General features: G+C 58.9%; 2 protein-coding genes across 5 annotated transcripts in view; one reads left to right on the top strand and one right to left on the bottom strand.

Annotated features, from left to right (window-relative positions):
* The first annotated feature begins 4,310 nt into the window (after positions 1-4,310).
* GET4 (guided entry of tail-anchored proteins factor 4) lies at positions 4,311-12,711 on the top strand. Of its 4 annotated transcripts, none has more exons than XM_075527635.1 (9): positions 4,311-4,540; positions 7,007-7,085; positions 7,592-7,670; positions 8,070-8,219; positions 9,017-9,155; positions 10,317-10,457; positions 10,547-10,622; positions 10,733-10,805; positions 12,069-12,711. In XM_075527635.1, exons 1-9 carry the CDS (start codon positions 4,392-4,394, stop codon positions 12,155-12,157), a joined length of 975 nt encoding a protein of 324 aa, XP_075383750.1. In that variant the 5' UTR covers positions 4,311-4,391; the 3' UTR covers positions 12,158-12,711. The 4 variants fall into 4 exon arrangements, with proteins under 4 accessions (XP_075383750.1, XP_075383749.1, XP_075383752.1 ...); XM_075527634.1 differs by having other exon boundaries at positions 7,589-7,670; XM_075527637.1 differs by lacking the exon at positions 4,311-4,540 and adding an exon at positions 4,575-5,469.
* A 1,416-nt stretch (positions 12,712-14,127) lies between these two features.
* ADAP1 (ArfGAP with dual PH domains 1) overlaps positions 14,128-16,447 on the bottom strand; it is a 33,291-nt gene continuing 30,971 nt past the window's right edge. The window contains exons 6-11 of the mRNA XM_075528200.1: positions 16,159-16,305; positions 15,148-15,231; positions 14,829-14,891; positions 14,667-14,738; positions 14,349-14,577; positions 14,128-14,156 (exon numbers count right to left, since the gene is read on the bottom strand). Coding sequence (XP_075384315.1) covers positions 14,128-14,156; positions 14,349-14,577; positions 14,667-14,738; positions 14,829-14,891; positions 15,148-15,231; positions 16,159-16,305 — 624 coding nt within the window. The remainder of the gene's footprint in view (positions 14,157-14,348; positions 14,578-14,666; positions 14,739-14,828; positions 14,892-15,147; positions 15,232-16,158; positions 16,306-16,447) is intronic.

The following is a 16,447-nucleotide window of genomic DNA, read 5'->3' as shown; positions in this document are numbered from 1 at the left end:
AGGAACAAAGGGCCTTTCTGGGTCCATGACGACTGCTCCTCACATGGTGCCAGCAGCCTCCCCCTCACCCTCAGGCTGCCCTGTAGAGCTCTGCAGGCCACTCCCACCTGACCTGGAGTGTGGAGAACCAGCATCCACAACCAGGTGGGTTCTAAAAGGCAGCTGTCAATGAAGGGGGCACTGAAGACCTCAGTTAAGACAATCACGGGCTCATCTCTTCCATGACCACCAGAGCCTGAGAGTGGGCCCGATGTATGCTCCTCACAGGCTTCTACAATCTCAGGCATGCAAGCCACTTCAAACACATTACAGGACTTAGCGGAATAGGAAAGGGAGGTATAGAGGCATACCCTTGACAGGACGGCACATGTGGAACAAGATGTGCTGGGCGGGTCCTAGCGTTCAGATGCCCACTTAACCTCAGTCTACTCTGAGCTGGCTTGACCTTTAGTGCTCCTGATCTCTTCCTCCCCACCCCCTGTTATCTTAATAGAAGGCAGTGGGCCCTACTAGGGTGGGACAGACAATAGGGTCTGATTGCTCTGGGTGGCAGACAACCTTCAAATAGCCTTCAGTTAACCTTCAAGCAGGTGTAGTAGCAGCCATGTGCATGATTGCGGGTGGCATCGTGGGGAACAACTTTTACTTAGGAGAATGTGACGGACGCAACTCCAACCCATGAACATGAAGGCCTCCCTCCACGAGTCTCAGCCCCTCAGACTCCAGATAGGAGCAGAGAGAATTTGTCTGCATCCACTCTCTTCCTGGTTCTCTTGTTTTCCACACGAGTCAGTGAGGCTCGAGGAGATCTGGAGGAGGTTGCAATGGAGCAGTGCTGGGGCCCTCGAGAGGGGACAGCTTGGTGGACAGTGGGAAAGCCCAGGTGGTCTCCATAACCATAAGCACCTTGTCCCGTGGATTCATTTCCAGGGGTTGGGGGTGCCAGCCCCCCACCACTAATCACAGGTTCAGTACTCACAATTGTATGGTTGAGATAAAAATTATATTAGTCATCAAGAGCATGAAAGAGAGGAAAGATTGGAACAATGGAGTCAGACACAATTCATGGTAGCATGCTCACCTCAGCCCCGCTTGGTGGTCCTCGTGGGGAGAGCCTGGGAGCGAGAGCAGGAGAGAGACCCCACTTTATTGCTAACCCAGGGTTATATCTCTAGGGGGCATGGTTAGAGGTAACTACACGTCACAGGAAGGGGCAGTACAATAGACATAAACATCATAGGAAGGGGATATGATCAGCATAAGCGTGACAGGAAGCAGATGAGCTAGGGGTGTGCCCATAGGAATGGGAGGGACTAGGGGTAGACATGTGACAAGATGGGTGGACCCTTGATTCATGATGGTGGCCTAACCTTGGTCACCCTTGGGTGGGCTTGACCTCTCTGGGGTCTCCTACAAGGAAACACAATTACTATCCTTATCAGAAGGGAGTGGGCCCTATTTGTTGTGGGATAAACAGTGGTGACTGTTTGGTCTCGATGGCTGATAGCTCTTAGGGAGAATAACCCCTGGCCTACTCCTGATGACCTCCAAGTGTATAGTCATTCGCAAGCAGCTAAGTTTGGCATATATTTGGGGGAGAAACTTGGGAGAAATCCTGTTTCCCACAAGGGGTGGCCAGTGTTGCCCTGTTGCAGCAGAAAGGGACCTGCCCAACCCCCAAATCATCAGATGGGGACACAATACCACCTACCATATGCCCCTTGCTTCATTGTGTGACTCAGATCTGCACATTTTAGAAGCTCAAGGTCTGTGTCCCACCCCATGTTTAAAGTCCCCTGATGCCATCTTCCCAACAGCTTGCACTCGGTGTGTGCTTGTAGAGTAGTTTAGTGTCTGCACCACATGTGCGTGCACTGGGGCAGCAAGAGGGTGAGAGTGACTCAAGGTATTAAGTGTGAGTGGCAGGGAGCACTGGCAAATTACAACCTTGAGCCTCAATGTCCTCGTCTGTTAAATGGGGTCACTGCCAGCAAGAATTAAGGCCCAGTGCCTTGTGTCCTAATGTTGGAATTTTCATTGGGAATTAGGACCTGTCTAGAAGAGGGTGGTTCAGTATGTCACCAGCAACAGAGGTGAAAGGCGCCAGGGGTCTGCAGGATGAGAGCCCTGGGCACGTGGCTTCTGGTTAGGAGTCCAAGGGCCTGGCTTCCCAGCCATTGCCACTTCACGCTTCTGTGCCCATGCCTTTAAATATGCAGTCGCAGTGGTTGGCACCCAGATGGTAGACTCAAGCCCAAAGAAGTAAACAGTGCTAAGTGCCTCTACCGGCCCATCAGCCAAGGCTTCTTGCCCTGGACTCCAGGACCCACAGGGTGGGTATAACACAGGAACGCTAGTTGTTGGACAAAACTCAGGGTGGCCGGGCCAGTGGAACAGACACAGGAGCCTATTTCCTTAGTAGCTTGGGCTGCACCCCTCAGGAGAAAAGAGATGGGTGCAGAAGCACCACTGGGCTGATTTCCCCTCCCCCATAGCAGACTTTTACAGTACCCATAGTCCTGTTTATTATTGTCATTTTAATGAGAATAAGGCAAATATAGATATTCAAATTGCTCTAATGTAATGGTTGTTGGATTCTATGACTAACAAAACTGTTAGGGGAGCCTTGCCTTGAATTGCATGTCATAAGCAACCTAGGTGAAGCCTGGGTTTTCCCCCTCCTTTTTATTTTCCTCCTTGGGTTATCAAAAAAAGGCCCACAAGAACTAATGACAGTTCCATAACTAAATGCACATTGAATTTTAGGCCTTTGCATGGTATGCTGATCTGTGTAAGCTGGGTTTACCAAAAAAAAATGGTTTTGTTATGAAGACAGGGATGTTTTTAACTTAAAAAAAATAGTTCTTGGGAAGGGAGGGGGGGAATGAGGAACTGATACCAAGAGCTCAAATAGAAAGCAAATGTTTTGAGGATGAGGACAACAAATATACAAATGTGCTTGACACAATGGATGTACGGATGCATTATGATTAAGAGTTGTATGAGCCCCCAATAAAATGATTTTTTAAAAATACTTACAAACTGCATGAAAATTTTGGGAATTTTTGTCACCGTCTGACTTTAAAGACTGCGCTGGCAGAAGTGACCTAGACTAAGCATCAGGAGGTGCCAGGGAGGCAAACAGGGAGTGGAAGGGTTTGCTCCTGTCACCCGTCAGGAATAGCACCTTCTGTTCTATGGCGATAGTGGTGGCATCACTGCTGCTTGTCCGGTTGTGGGCCCCAAGGTCAGCAGTTTGAAGCCACTCGCCCCGCCCCCCTTTTCTAAAGCAGGGGTTCTCAACCTGTGGGTCTAGACTCCTTCAGGGATCAAACAACCCTTTCCCAGGAGTCCCCCGATTCATAGCTAGCAGAGTACAGTGATGAAGTAGCAACGAAAATAATGTTATGGTTGGGGAATCACCACAACATGAAGAACTGTATGAAAGGGTCACAGCATTAGGCAGGGTGAGAACCACTGCTCCAGAGAAAGAATGGGCTTTCTACTCCCTTGAAGAGTTAACAGTGTCACAGGGGCAGTTCCATTCTGCCCTATAAGGGGTCCCAAACCACTGGGTGGCAGTGAGGTTGGTTGGTTTTTCATTGTGTGGTAACTCTTGGCAAACCACGGTTACTTAGCCTTTAAGATTTGCCCTGTGGGACCGGCTTGGTCCTTCCAATGAAGCTGCCAAAACCCAAGGCAGCCTTCCAAGGAGCTGGGGGCCACCCTGCAGGGCCTGGCTCCCCTGACCACTTACACCGAAGGCCCAACGCTGCCTTCAAACCAAACGCCTTTTCAACTACGTCCACGCCAGCCCGGCCTTACCTAAGACCAGCCTGTGGTCCAGTTGGACCTGTGACACGGCTTATTTAGGATACAATCTTCCGGGGTCTGACGCCAAATAATACCAGGTAGCGTAGCCATTGGAGCTTGCGGCGGGGCGGTGCACTTACTGAGGGAGACGCCAGCTTGTCACCTGGAGCGACGGAGATAACGCAAACACTGGGAGCTATTTGTCTGCAAACAAAGGTCATCACTCCGAATTTGGTACCGTCTGGGAAGGAGGCGGGCAGCCGTCCCAGACACACAGACACACCGACACACACACGGGGGCCGGGCCCAGGAGACCCGAGGCCACGAAAGCCGTGAGTCCGGGTCAGCGCACAGCGTGGCGGGCGTCAGTTGCCCAGCCCACCAGGTCCGCGACTGTGGCGTAAGCGCCTTGAACCGCCAGGCCGCGCCAGCCACACCTATCCCGAGGTCACGTGGGCTGGCCGGTCACGTGGCCCCAAGCTCCCTCCCGGCCACCGTAGCGGCGGCGGGCGGACGGAAGCCGGGAGGACCCGCGGCCGCGCCGCCTCAGCTCAGCGCCTGCTCGGAGCGCCGGCCCAATGGCGGCGGCGATGGCCGAGCAGGAGGGCGCCCGCAACGGCGCCCGCAACCGCGGCGGCGTCCAGCGCGTGGAGGGCAAGCTGCGCGCCAGCGTGGAGAAGGGCGACTACTACGAGGCCCACCAGATGTACCGGACCCTCTTCTTCAGGTACCGGGCCCGCGGGTTTGCCGCGGCGGCTTCTCGCCCCGGCCCGCCCCGCGTGATCCCATTGGCCGTTCCCCGCGGCCCCGCGCTCCCATTGGCTGCGCCCCGCGCTCCGCGCGCTCCTATTGGTCCACGCCGCTGCCCGTCCCGGGCCGAGCTGGGTGAGTGGCCGGGGGTTGCCGGCCGAGGGGTCCGGCTCCGAGCTCCCCGCGCCTGGTCTCGCCATGCCCCTCGTCGCGTCCCCCGCGTCGCCCCGTCCTGTCCTCTGAGCCCTCTTTTCCTCCTCCCCGGCCGTCCGCGAGGCCCAGACCCTGCGTGTCCCCGATTCTGATGTCCCCGGCCGAAAGCTCGGGCGGCGGTCACCGCGGCCGTACAGCCGGCCACCTGTTGGCGCGCTGGCGGAATGGGCGGCGTGTTTGCCTCGCTCGAAGGCCTGGTCGCATGTCCGAGAGCCTCCGCTGACTCACCCGCCCGGCGGCCTCGGGCGTGGACGGGGCTCACACTGGCCACTCGCGGCGCCTGGAAAGAGAGGCCTGGACGACCTGCCGGCAAGAGGCCACAGCCTGGAATCCGTCCTGAGCAGCTGACCTCCCCGCGCCGACTGTGCATGGCCGGTATCTGCAGGGCTTGGAGAACCGTTGATAGCGATTCACTTGTTCCGCGGGCTCTCCGTTAATGTGTTTCTCAACCGCCCGGAGTGGTGATGTTTGCCTATATCTGTGTGAGTGTATACACACCACGTATGTATGTACATATAGACACATATATATGTAAGTATAGAGAGAGACAAGTCTGTCTGGCCATGTGATCAGGAGAGCCCTGCCCCTGGAGAAGGACATCATGTCTGGTAAAGCAGGGGCAGCAACGAAGAGGAAGACCCTCCAGGAGATGGACTGTCAAGGCTGTAGCCATGGGCTGTGGCAGGAACGATGGTGAGGATGGCGAGAGACTGGGCACCATTTCCTCCCTTGTGCTGGGACTCACGCTCGCTCAGGACCTGCCGGACGGCTCCAGCCTGGACACAGAGCCCCCAAACCAGACGCAGTCATTGAGCCTGTTCCAACCCTAGAGGGCAGAGGACAACTGCCCCTGTGGGTTTCTGGGACCGTAGCTCTTCACGGGAGCAGAAATCTGCACCTTTCTCCTGCAGAGCGGCTGGTGATTTCGAGCTGCTGACTTTGCGGAGAGCGGCCCAGCACATAGTTTTAGAATGCCCTGGAAGCAGCCGTTGGAGTTGGTGGCTGATGGCCCTGGATTTGCCTGCATTTGAGGGCAGTCTGTGACCCCTCTGTGTCTGTGTCCTGTTTCCCTGATAGATGGCAGTGGGGGCAGGTGACCAGGCAGCCCTGCGACCAGCTTCATACCGGGGAGGGCAGGGGCTCTAGACAAGGGCCTGGGTTTTCTGGCCCCTGGATCTGTCCCGAGGCTCCCACAGCCCTCAAGAGATACGCCCTGTGGGCTGTATGAGAAGAGAGCACATTTAAACTGCTGGGACTAGCTGCCGTGGGGTCCTGTGCAATCTGCCGGTTAGGAAGCCAGAGGGCCATCTAGCTCGGGGATGTGGGTACTAACTCCTCTCCAGAAACCAAACCCACTGCCCTGCCTTCCAGCCATTTCCCCCTCAGGACCACCCCTCGGGAGTGGGTGGAGCTGCCTCAGGACTCAGGCCATTGACTTTTCTGGAAGCAGCCTCTGGGCTGGCAGCTGGCAGGGACCTCTCCCCCTGCACTAGGACAGTTCCCTCTGTTGACCTTTGGCACAGTTAGGGGTTCCACGGGTAGTGTGCTTTTCTTTCCTGAAGAGCATCATTCAGTTAGCTCATTTCAAGGGGGGTTGCTTTGCTTTTCTGTTGGAAACATTTATTGAATCTCTCTGTTGACGGCATTGGGCCTCCCACTAATGGTCTCCCGGCGAGGCTGATTGTCACCCCTTGAATTGGACTGTAGGATCCAGCTACTCAGGTCACTCACTGGGCATTGAACTATGAGAGGAGGCTTTGGGCAGACCAACCCCGAGCCCAACAGGAGGAGATGACCTGTGTCCTCAGCCCATCCCCCGGTCTGCCCTCCAGGGGGTGACCCCTGAGAGAGCCAGGCAGGCAGTGCCCTGCTGGGGTCCACAGGCTGATCACGACTGATTTTTCAGGAGTGGATCTCCAGGCCTTTCTTGTCTCTTTGTCTGAAAGCTGTGCCCCATGGTAACAGTGCTGGTACGTGAAATGCCAGCAGCACAGCTCCCAATGTCACGTGTCCCAGACGGACAGACAGATGGGAGAAGGGTTGGGGTAGACAGCCTGAGGGGTGGTCCCAGCTTCCAGGCTCTGGAGGCATATGGTGTGTGCCAGCATTTTGAGACCCGTTCACCTCTGTCATGGCCTCAGTGTGGTGACTAGCTCTGGCTTTCAGAGTGTCTCGAGCGTGGGGGTGAGGTGCCCTCTCGTCTGCCCGCTGAGCAGCCTCTCTGCTGCAGGTACATGTCTCAGGGCAAGCACGCCGATGCCCGCGAGCTCATGTTCTCCGGGGCGCTGCTCTTCTTCAGCCATGGTCAGGTAAGCAGGGCCCACCTGCATCTGCAGGCACGCTGGGAGACTTCTCCCCAACCCCTGTAGACAACACAGTGCGTCCTGCAGGGGCGGTCAGACAGGCCACCCTGCCCTCACTGTCCGCCTTCAGTCACAGGCTCAGAGGGGCACCTCAGCCCCTGTCTCTTGCTGGACCTTGGCCCAGGGTTCTTCAGGCCCAGGGATGTGTCTGCTTCTGGCTCTCCCCACTGGGGGTTGGGAAGCCCCTCCCTTCCTCTAGACACTCACTTGAAGCCTTGCATGATGAAAGACTGACTTGCTAGGGGTCGGGCACCTCACAGTTCACTTGAGTCCCTAGTGAGCTGCACACACCAAGCAGCCCGGAATCACAGACCACCTATCAGCCGCCTACCCTCACCAGTGCCCCTAGGGCCAGGCTTGGGTGGGGTGGGATGTCGGTTTCCCCGGGGAGCCAGATGTGGGCACCCCAAGATGCCGACTTTGACTCTTGTCCATCTCTGTGTCTGCAGCAGAACAGCGCCGCGGACCTATCCATGCTGGTCCTGGAGTCGCTGGAGAAGGCTGAGGTGGGCGTGACCAACGACCTGCTGGGTGAGTCACTCCAGGCTCCTCAGCTACCCAGACCTCCCTTGCTGCTGTCCCCACCCTGGTGCCCTCCTAAGGTGGAGTGAGGGGCGGGTGGGGCTGGGCAGCTAGGGGCTCACAGAACCAGGGACTGTGCCTAGGCCTCTTCCTAGCCCGTTCCAGGCCGGTTGCTCCAATACCAACCTGCACGCCACCTGCCGCCCTGCACCCAGCACCAGGCGGGCTGGGCAGTGAGGTGGGAAGGGACTGGAATAGAGCAGGTGGTGGTCTATGCGACAGGGGCATCACTGACCTTTGTGGCCTAGGTGAGCGGGGGTGGGGGGCTCCACTCTGGGCCGGGCTGCCCCCCTTCCCCCGGAGGCCTGCACCACATGCCCCAGGTGAGGGCCTGGGCCTGTGTTGCAGAGAACCTGGACAAACTCTTCAGCCTGATGGACCCCAACTCCCCTGAGAGAGTGGCCTTTGTGTCCCGAGCCCTCAAGTGGTCAGGGGGCGGTTCTGGAAAGCTGGGCCATCCCAAGCTGCACCAGCTGCTGGCTGTCACCCTGTGGAAAGGTGGGCATCAGAGGGCCCTGGGCGGGGACCCCAGGGACAGGGGTGGCAGGACCAGCCATGACCTGATGATGTACCCTCCCCTCCTGCCTCAACCCGGCGTTCCAGCCCCACCCCTTGAGCTCACCCCTTGAACCCCTTGCTCTCAGAAAAGCTGAGTTCTAGGACCCTAACCCCTTCCCGTGTGCAGCCTTGCCCGGGGCCACAATGAGACACCTGTCTATACTCTATGTGACCACCAGGTGGCTCTCTGTCCATCTTGTGTGTAGCCAGCAGGTGGCTCTCTCTGTCCAGTCTTTGTGGCTCTAGAGGGACAGGGAGCAGGCATGGGCCCTGCCATTGGGGAGGTCTCCCACCCCACCCTGATTAGCGGTCCTTGCTGGGCAGTCTGCTCTGCAGAGGCCTCAAGCTGACCGGCTCAGCCATAGCACCAGGCACTGCCCAGTGTACAGCTCCTCGGCCCAGTCAGGCCTGAGGAAGACTCCGAGAGCCCCTGGACAGCATTTCTGTGGCTGTCTGGGGCTCTGAGGCAGCCCTTCTGTGACTGGAAGGCAGTGGGCACTGACCCCCATCCTTCCTCTTACGCATCTGTCCAGCGTGGTCCCTCTGAGCCAGGCTCATCCTGGGCTTCAGGCCCCTCCTGAGCTCTCACCTCGAACCCTGAACCCTGGGAGTCTGTGGGGCAAAGGGAGCCTTGAGTGTGGGGCACCTACACCTCAGAAAGTCGGAGTCGAGGGCAGACGGGTGGGTGTATTCCGGTGCCTGAGCCCAAGTCTGAGCCAGCCTGCTTCCTCCCCCAGAACAGAACTACTGTGAGTCTCGGTACCACTTCCTGCACTCAGCCGACGGGGAGGGCTGCGCTAACATGCTGGTGGAGTACGCGACGTCGCGTGGCTTCCGCAGCGAGGTGGACATGTTTGTGGCCCAGGCCGTGCTCCAGTAGGTACTCTGCGCTCGTGCCGCCGCCTTGGAGGGCCGAGGCCTGCTACTGTCTTGCTCTGGTCACCGGGGCCACAAGGTCACCCTGTCGCCCGGGGAAGCTGCCAGGGCACTCTGGTCACAACATCAGGCAGCAAGCTGTACATTCCCGGTGTCTGCGGTGTGTGTGTGTGTGGCGTGTCTGACGTGTGTGTGTTCTATTGTACGTCCCATGTGTGTCTAGCATCTCTGTGCTGCTGGTCATGTGTTTGAGGTCTGTGCCTGACATGTTTTGTCTGATGTGTGTAGTCTGCTTGTCATGTATGTGACCATGGGTATGTGTGAGTTGTCTGGCATGTGTGATCTACGTGTAGTGTGTCTAGTATCTGTGTCTGTCTGACATGTCTTAACTAATGGTAGTTAAGAACACACTAATGGTGTGTTCTGCATGTAGTGTGCTGTGTGTCGGTGTGTGTCTGCCATGTCTGGTGTGTGGTGTGTCTGGTGTTTATGGGTATGTGTGCTCTGCATGTTACATCCAACAGGGTGTCTCGATGTAGAGAAGCTTGCTGTCAGGGCCCAGATCTCAAGCAATTGGGGCGCGTGGCACCCTAACATGGATGAGCCGTGCCACCTGCACCAGCCTCCTGACTGCAGAGCCCGGCCAAGCTGCACCTGCCATGTGTCTGTGTGTCTCCAGCACATGATCTTGGAGACCTCTAAAGGCCACCAGGGTGGGCGGGTGTGTGCAGCTGGCACGGCACTCAGCAGGGACGGTGGTCTCGCAAACTGACCCTGCCTCCCAGTGGATGGCTCACTGCTCTGGACTCCTGTCTCAGGGCCAAGTGCACACCCTGGAAAGGGTGTCTCACCACCCCCACCCCAGGGCAGGGTCTTTGCGAGCCCCAGCTGGGACAGGCCCTGAGTGGAGCCCGGGCCCCCACGCCACCTCCCCGGCTGTCTCCTCTCAGCAGCATGTGCTCAGTGAGCGGGAGGCCCCCCGTAAGCTGTGCCGTCCCCTGTGCCTTATAGAGCTCTTGTCCAGCAAGGGCTGTGGGAGTCCGCGGGCCCTCTGGGTTGCTGTGGTGGCCAGTTCTCCGCCCTGTATGGCTGGCTGGATGTGCCTGTGGGTGGAGACCCCTGTCCTCCAGACTCCCACTGACCAGTGGCTTTCACGTCCAGATTCCTTTGTTTGAAGAACAAGAGCAGTGCGTCGGTGGTGTTCACGACCTACACTCAGAAGCACCCGTCTATCGAGGCTGGACCCCCCTTTGTGCAGCCCCTGCTGAACTTCATCTGGTTCCTGCTGCTGGCCGTCGATGGGTACGTGTGCTCGCAGGCCGGCAGGGAGCCCTCCGTCTCTCTGGCTTCCTCTCCTTAGAGACAAACCTCTGGCCATTTCCCTATTCCAGAGGGAAGCTGACCGTCTTTACAGTGTTGTGTGAGCAGTATCAGCCATCTCTCAGGAGGGACCCAATGTACCACGAGGTGAGTGGCTCCAGACAGTGGCGGGGGCCCACGGGCAGCGGGCAGGAAGGCCATGTCACTGGCCCCCCACAGGTCGGCCTGACCCTTGACCCAGGCCTTTGCCCCTTCAGTATCTTGACAGGATAGGACAGCTCTTCTTCGGCGTGCCTCCTAAGCAGACGTCTTCCTATGGAGGCTTGTTGGGTAAGCTGGGGAGAGGCGCCTCGCTGCTGGCCTGCTGACTGGCCAAGCCGAGAAGAAGGGACCAAACCCAGCTGGTATTCCTCGCACATCACCGCCATGGCTCTCACAGGGCCACAGGTCCTCATAGTCTCCCGTCGGGCTGTCTTGAGATCTTCCTCTTGTCAGATCCCAAAAGGCTGCAGAGGCAGCTCTGCCGCAGTCCTGCCCACTGGCCCCCGTCATTACCTGTAGGCGACCCTCTGCCTCTCGGGTCCCATCCCTAGGTAAACTAGCCCTTCCTTGCTAATAGCAACTCATCCAGCCCTTGGCTAAATAGCGTTTCCTTAATCTTTATTTGAACAGTCACTTTAGTTGAAGACATTGCACATGATCCTGCATCCCTTTGTGCTTAGCTGATCTCGAGGCTGTTGCTATGGCTCGGAGGTCCACCGTACAGCTGGCCCTGCTGCTGCTGATCCTCACTCTATCGCTAAGACTGGTGCAGCCATGACTGCGCCTCCTCATCTTGTCCGTGTCAGTTCCCTGAGTGTGGGCATCCCTGCCTCACTCCTCTTGTCCGTGTCTACTCCCTGACGCAGCTAGTGCTGTCCTGCAGAGCCTGCATCATTCCCGTTTCCTCCCTGAGGAGTGGGACCGGAAGGTCCTGGGTTATCAGTTGAATTGATTTCTCACTTAAGTTGGACTTTAATTTTTCCCAATCTGGAATTTGTTTCTGGTGGAAGGTGAGGTGGTGACCCACTTAACCTTTCCCCACGTCTCTTTCCAGTCAGACATATCCCCACCCCACCCCACCCTTCCATTTGCTCACTGGATGGAGACTTTGCCTGTGCATTGTGAAGTGCCCTGTCCTTGTGGAGCCTGCTGGCCCTTGCACCCTCTGTCCACTTTGGCCCTTCTTCCACGGGGCTGGCAGCATGGCCTCCTGTTGGCCCTGATGTGCCCTTTGTGTATGTGGGACAGGCTGAGGCCAGCACAGGAGTGCTCTTGTCCCTGCCAGTGCCTGGCCACGGGTCCCCCAGCCCAGTGGCTGGTTTTGTGCTTACATAAAAGTGCTCACAGATGAGCACCCCCCTTCCCCGGTCCCGGTCCTAAGTGCAGCGCCCCTCTCTGTGCGATGGGCGCACATTCTCCAGCAAGGCCTTGTGCTCCGGGGTCTCACCCCTCGGGTCTGCATTGTGGGGCTCATGGGTACAGGTCTGGGCTTCACACTCATTGGGGGTGCGGGGGAAGGCCTGAGCAAGACACGTTCCCGTTTGCTTCCAGGGAACCTTCTGAGCAGTCTCATGGGCTCATCAGAGCAGGAGGACGGCGAGGAGGGCCAGGAGGGCAGCAGCCCCATCGAGCTGGACTGACGTGCAGGACGTGCCCAGCGCCAAGGCCCCGGCAGCTTCAGAGGGCACGTTGTCCTGCGCAAGCCGCTCCCTGGGGGCTCTCACCATGACGCTGGCAGCTGCGTCCAGGGCCTGTGCACCTCCCAGCAGGGTGGCCAGGACGGGGTGCAGGCTGTGTGGCCACAGCGTTTCCCCCCCTCAGATTGCTCCACAATAAAGCACAGGCCTTGCTGCGCCCACCTGTCCTGCCAGCTTCCCGCCGGGCGCAGAGGCCCCAGGCCGAACCCTCTGCACACGCACGCAGCAGGGCCAGGGCAGAGTGCGTGTGCCCACCAGGCGGTGCAGCCTCTTGTCCCCTGATTGGGTTTCTAGCAGCAGCCAGCTGGCGTGAGCACTGCACGTCCTGCCACCGCATCACCACCAGGGAGACACTTTATTTTTCCACGTGACAAGGAGTGGATTCTGCGTGTGATCATGCATGGGAAGGGTGAGAGAGCCTATTCACTGTACAGACGGAAGACTCTAAGGCAGGGGTTGTGTTTGTCGTTGAGTTTAAATAAATTCTTTGTACTGGGCTCCTTGCTTCCAGGACGTGACCCTGGGCTGGGGCAGGGCCATACCTCGGGGGTGCTCAGAACAAGTCTTCTGTGTTTACGCACGCACCAGGGCCAGGGCAGTGATGGGGCAACACACCCACCTCAGCCCTGCAGAGAGAACCTGTAGGGGATTTTATCTGCTAAGCAGCTTGCCCTGTGCCCTCTGATGGCAGGAAGGATGAACTGTCTCTGTGTGTGTGGCATGTGTTGGGGGGTGGGGGTCGTGCAGGACCACTTATGGAGTGCCCTGAGGTGGTTGCCTTTGGAAACAACCCCACACACACATACACGAGGCTTGCACATAGTCCGTCACCCCAGCCATCCTGGATGGGGAGGACAGGGGCCTGGGTCTCAACTGCTGCCAGTCTGAGAGGACATAGCCCCTCCTCACTGCCCCCAAGTCCTTGCAGGAGGCGGGCTCAAGGCACCCCAGGTTGCTGGGCCGCTGCAGTCCCACACAGGATGAGGACCACCTTACTACCCCCAGCAGGGTCAGATGGAGCAGGGACGGGAACTAGTCAACTCGTTGACTGCCCAGCACTGCGTGCCCACTATCCTCTGTCCTGTGCCTAGCCAGCAGCTCTGCCGGCCCCTCCCTCCGCCCTCACACAAGACCATGCTGACCCCTACACAGTCACAAATATACTCACATGTGCACATACAAGGCCACTCCAGAGCCACAACTTTATTCAGGGTGTGGAGTGTTGACCAAGCCCAGCTGGGAGCCTATCCCATCCCCTCGGCTGCAGGAGGGGCTGAGGTGGGCAGTCCACCCTGCATGTGGCCCAATGGGGGCAGTGGGGCCCACCGGGAGGGTCAGGGTGGAGGAAACGCAGCCCTGTAGCCACTGGCTGGCCAGCAGCCAGCTGGGATCTGGGACAGACCTCAAGCGGGGAGTGCCCTGGGTTTCCATCAGCAGGGTCACAGCCCTGCCGGTCAGTGGCCAGAGGGAGCACCGTGGGGTCTGCGCTGTGGTGGGGTCCCCCCAGAGTGAGTGACCACAGAAATAGCCAATAAATACAAGTTAGAGGAGGCCAGGGACAAGGCTCCCAATTCTGCTAGCAGCAGGCAGGGGGGGTGGGAGGTGAGGGGGGCCAGAGCACAGGCATGTGTGCTTCTAGGCCTCCACGGTGCCTGCCGCCAGGCCCCAGGCAGGCAGGGGAGGAGGAAGAGGCTGCTGTGGGCAGATGGGCCTCGGGGATGAGCAGCAGGCTAGAGGCCAGTCATAGCAGCTTGGCTGGTCAGGGGTCAGCCAGGCTGGAGTCAAGGAGCCCACCCTGACCTCAGTCTCAGAACAAGGGCAGGTAGGTCCCTGCTCACTGTCCCCTTGGGAGGAGCCCTCTGCAGGCTGCACGCTCACCACCAGGGCTCCATGCAGGGCAGCTCAGTCGGCCTCTACGGCTTATGCTTGAAGTGGGCCTCCACTGAAAGGGACAAGCACTTTTGAGGACCCAGTGACCCCAGGGCCCATGCTCAGTCCTGGGAATAGCCACCCAGATTCCAATCCCTGGCCCACCCTGACCCAAGGAGTCCATCAGGGCAAGCAACTGCACCCCCTGGCTGCCTAGGGCCCTGGGCACACCTGTACCTCCCTGCCACCCCCACCCCACCCCCACCTGCATACTCCTGGGGCAGCATAGGCCTGTCCACCACAGTTCGGAAGGCGGCTACCCACTCCTGGCGGTCAGCCTCGGTCTCGCAGGCAAACAGGAATTTGCGGTCGGGTGTGACGATGGTGACGCCATAGGCCCAGTGGTGGCCCTGGGTGCCGGGTGGGAGCCCCTCCAGCACCGAGTAGCCACCCTCCTTGCTGCCAATGAAGACCTCTCCTCGGGCGAAGGCGTCCTGCGAGGACTGGGGTGAGATGCCAGCTGTCCCCTCCCCACCCCCGCCTGAGTCCCACCACCCCCCAAGCAGAGGGCCCCATGACTCACCAGGGGGTCCTTGAAATACATGAGCCGGCGGTCGTCCATGGTGAACCAGCGTCTCCGGAACCCTTCTGTTTGCTGCTGGCCAGGGGTGGGGGTGACTGTCTGCTTCCCCATCCCCACACCCCCAACCTGGGGACCCGGTCGGGCCTTCCCAGCCAGCCTTACCTTGGGGCCTGTCTTCTCCATGTAGCCCTCCTTCAGGTAGTTCCGGGACAGCTTGGGCACCAGCTGGGGCCAGGACATGAGGGTACAGTGGTCAGGAGCCCCCTTGGTTCATCACCCCAGCCCCTACCACTAAACAGGTCTACCCCATCTATCCAGCCTCTCTGGCCACCGGCATTAAACCCAGACCTAGTGTGTCAGCTGGACTTCTGGGGAGACAGGCTAGGGAATACTGGTCATTCCCCCAGGACACTCACGCCCAGCCTTGCTCACTCCTGGGCCTCACGGCCCCCAATGCAGCGCCTCCCCCTCCAAGACTCACGTCAGCGTCACTGGCCCCCGGGAAGGCCACCTGCAGGTAGTGGAAGCGAGCTGCCCTCAGTGCGTTGAACCAATCCACCATCTCCTGGGGAGATGTGACAGTGTCACCAGTCAGAAGGGAACACCTGAGGCCACTCTGGATGCCCAGACCATCCCCAGACTGCCCCTGGTCCCCCAACCCCTAGATCCCCAACTCCTGATCCCCTAGATCCCTGGTCCCCCAGTCTCTAGATCCCTAACCCCTGGTCCTCCAGAGGTTCTCCCTCCTCTGACCCCACTGCCCCTTCCCCTGCCACACCCTTCCTTCCTCCCAACCCCCACAGTGACTCCCCTCCATCCTGCTCTCCCACCATGTCCTGCCCAAGCCCAAGTCTACCCAGGTGTCCACTCTGCACCAGGCATAGGGCCTTTGGCCTGCAGAATGTGACCAACTCAAGACCCCAGGCACCCAAGACCACTGACCCAAGCCTCACACCCAGGACAAGGCAGCTCAAAGAAGAGTTGACCTCAGAGCAGTGACCCTCTGTGGACAGCAGCCCCAGCGCAGTGAGCCTCCTGATCGCAAGATTGAGACCCTTGGTGACAGTTAGGAAGATGGAGCGGAAGAAATGCCCAGGAAGTCTCCACAGAAACAAGAGAAGTGGCTGGCCCCTGCGACCAGGAGGGCAGGCCATGGTGAGGAAACTTCCGGGGCCCCAGTGAGATGGGGAAGCCACAAGTCCAGCTCAGCCAGGGAAGAGCCGCTGTGTGTGCCTTGAGCAGAAAGTCATGCCCTGACAAGGGGCAAGCTGGTGCCCTGGGACATAGGAGGGGACTTGGCAGGACTGGAGCAGAGCTGCCGGGAGCCAGAGGCAGAGGTTGGACCCAGTGCCCACAGTCGGGCTTCTCCCAGTTGCAGGCTGGACAGAGCGAGACACGCCACCACTGAGATTTCTGACTTGTGGACACCCAGAAGGCAGCCCCCGGCCCCAGATGCCTTTGGGGTAGCAGTGTGGGAGGGGCCCAGCCCCACCTTCCCGTCCTCGTGGTAGACGAAGATGTTACGTGTGCTGTTGTCCTTCAGGTAGGTGACCTGCAGGCCATGGGGGTGGCCGATCTTGGCCGGCTGGAAGGTGGCGTTCAGGTGCTCGATCCGGATCACGGCTTTAGGCTCCTTGGCCTGGGGGCCGACAAGATGGCTGAGCCCTCCAAGCTCCTGGCCAGGGCCCCTCAGGTTGTGGGCCTCCCTCCTCAGGCAGGGGACAACTTAATGGCACCACACAGAGCCCCTCCGGGATGCCCCTGCAGCCCCCACCCCAACA

This window comes from Tenrec ecaudatus, chromosome 12 (genome assembly GCF_050624435.1).
Source record: "Tenrec ecaudatus isolate mTenEca1 chromosome 12, mTenEca1.hap1, whole genome shotgun sequence".
In the NCBI taxonomy this organism is placed as follows: Eukaryota; Metazoa; Chordata; class Mammalia; order Afrosoricida; family Tenrecidae; genus Tenrec; species Tenrec ecaudatus.
The sequence above is the reverse complement of the archived record's forward strand: the minus strand, read 5'-3'. Positions and strand labels throughout refer to the sequence as shown.

Coding starts and splice junctions, on each gene's coding strand:
- GET4 (XM_075527634.1), top strand. CDS start 4,392: ATGGCGGCGGCGATGGCCGAGCAGGAGGGCGCCCGCAACGGCGCCCGC. Junction 8,220..9,016: donor GGCTGTCACCCTGTGGAAAG/GTGGGCATCAGA, acceptor TTCCTCCCCCAG/AACAGAACTACTGTGAGTCT. Junction 9,156..10,316: donor GTGGCCCAGGCCGTGCTCCA/GTAGGTACTCTG, acceptor TTTCACGTCCAG/ATTCCTTTGTTTGAAGAACA.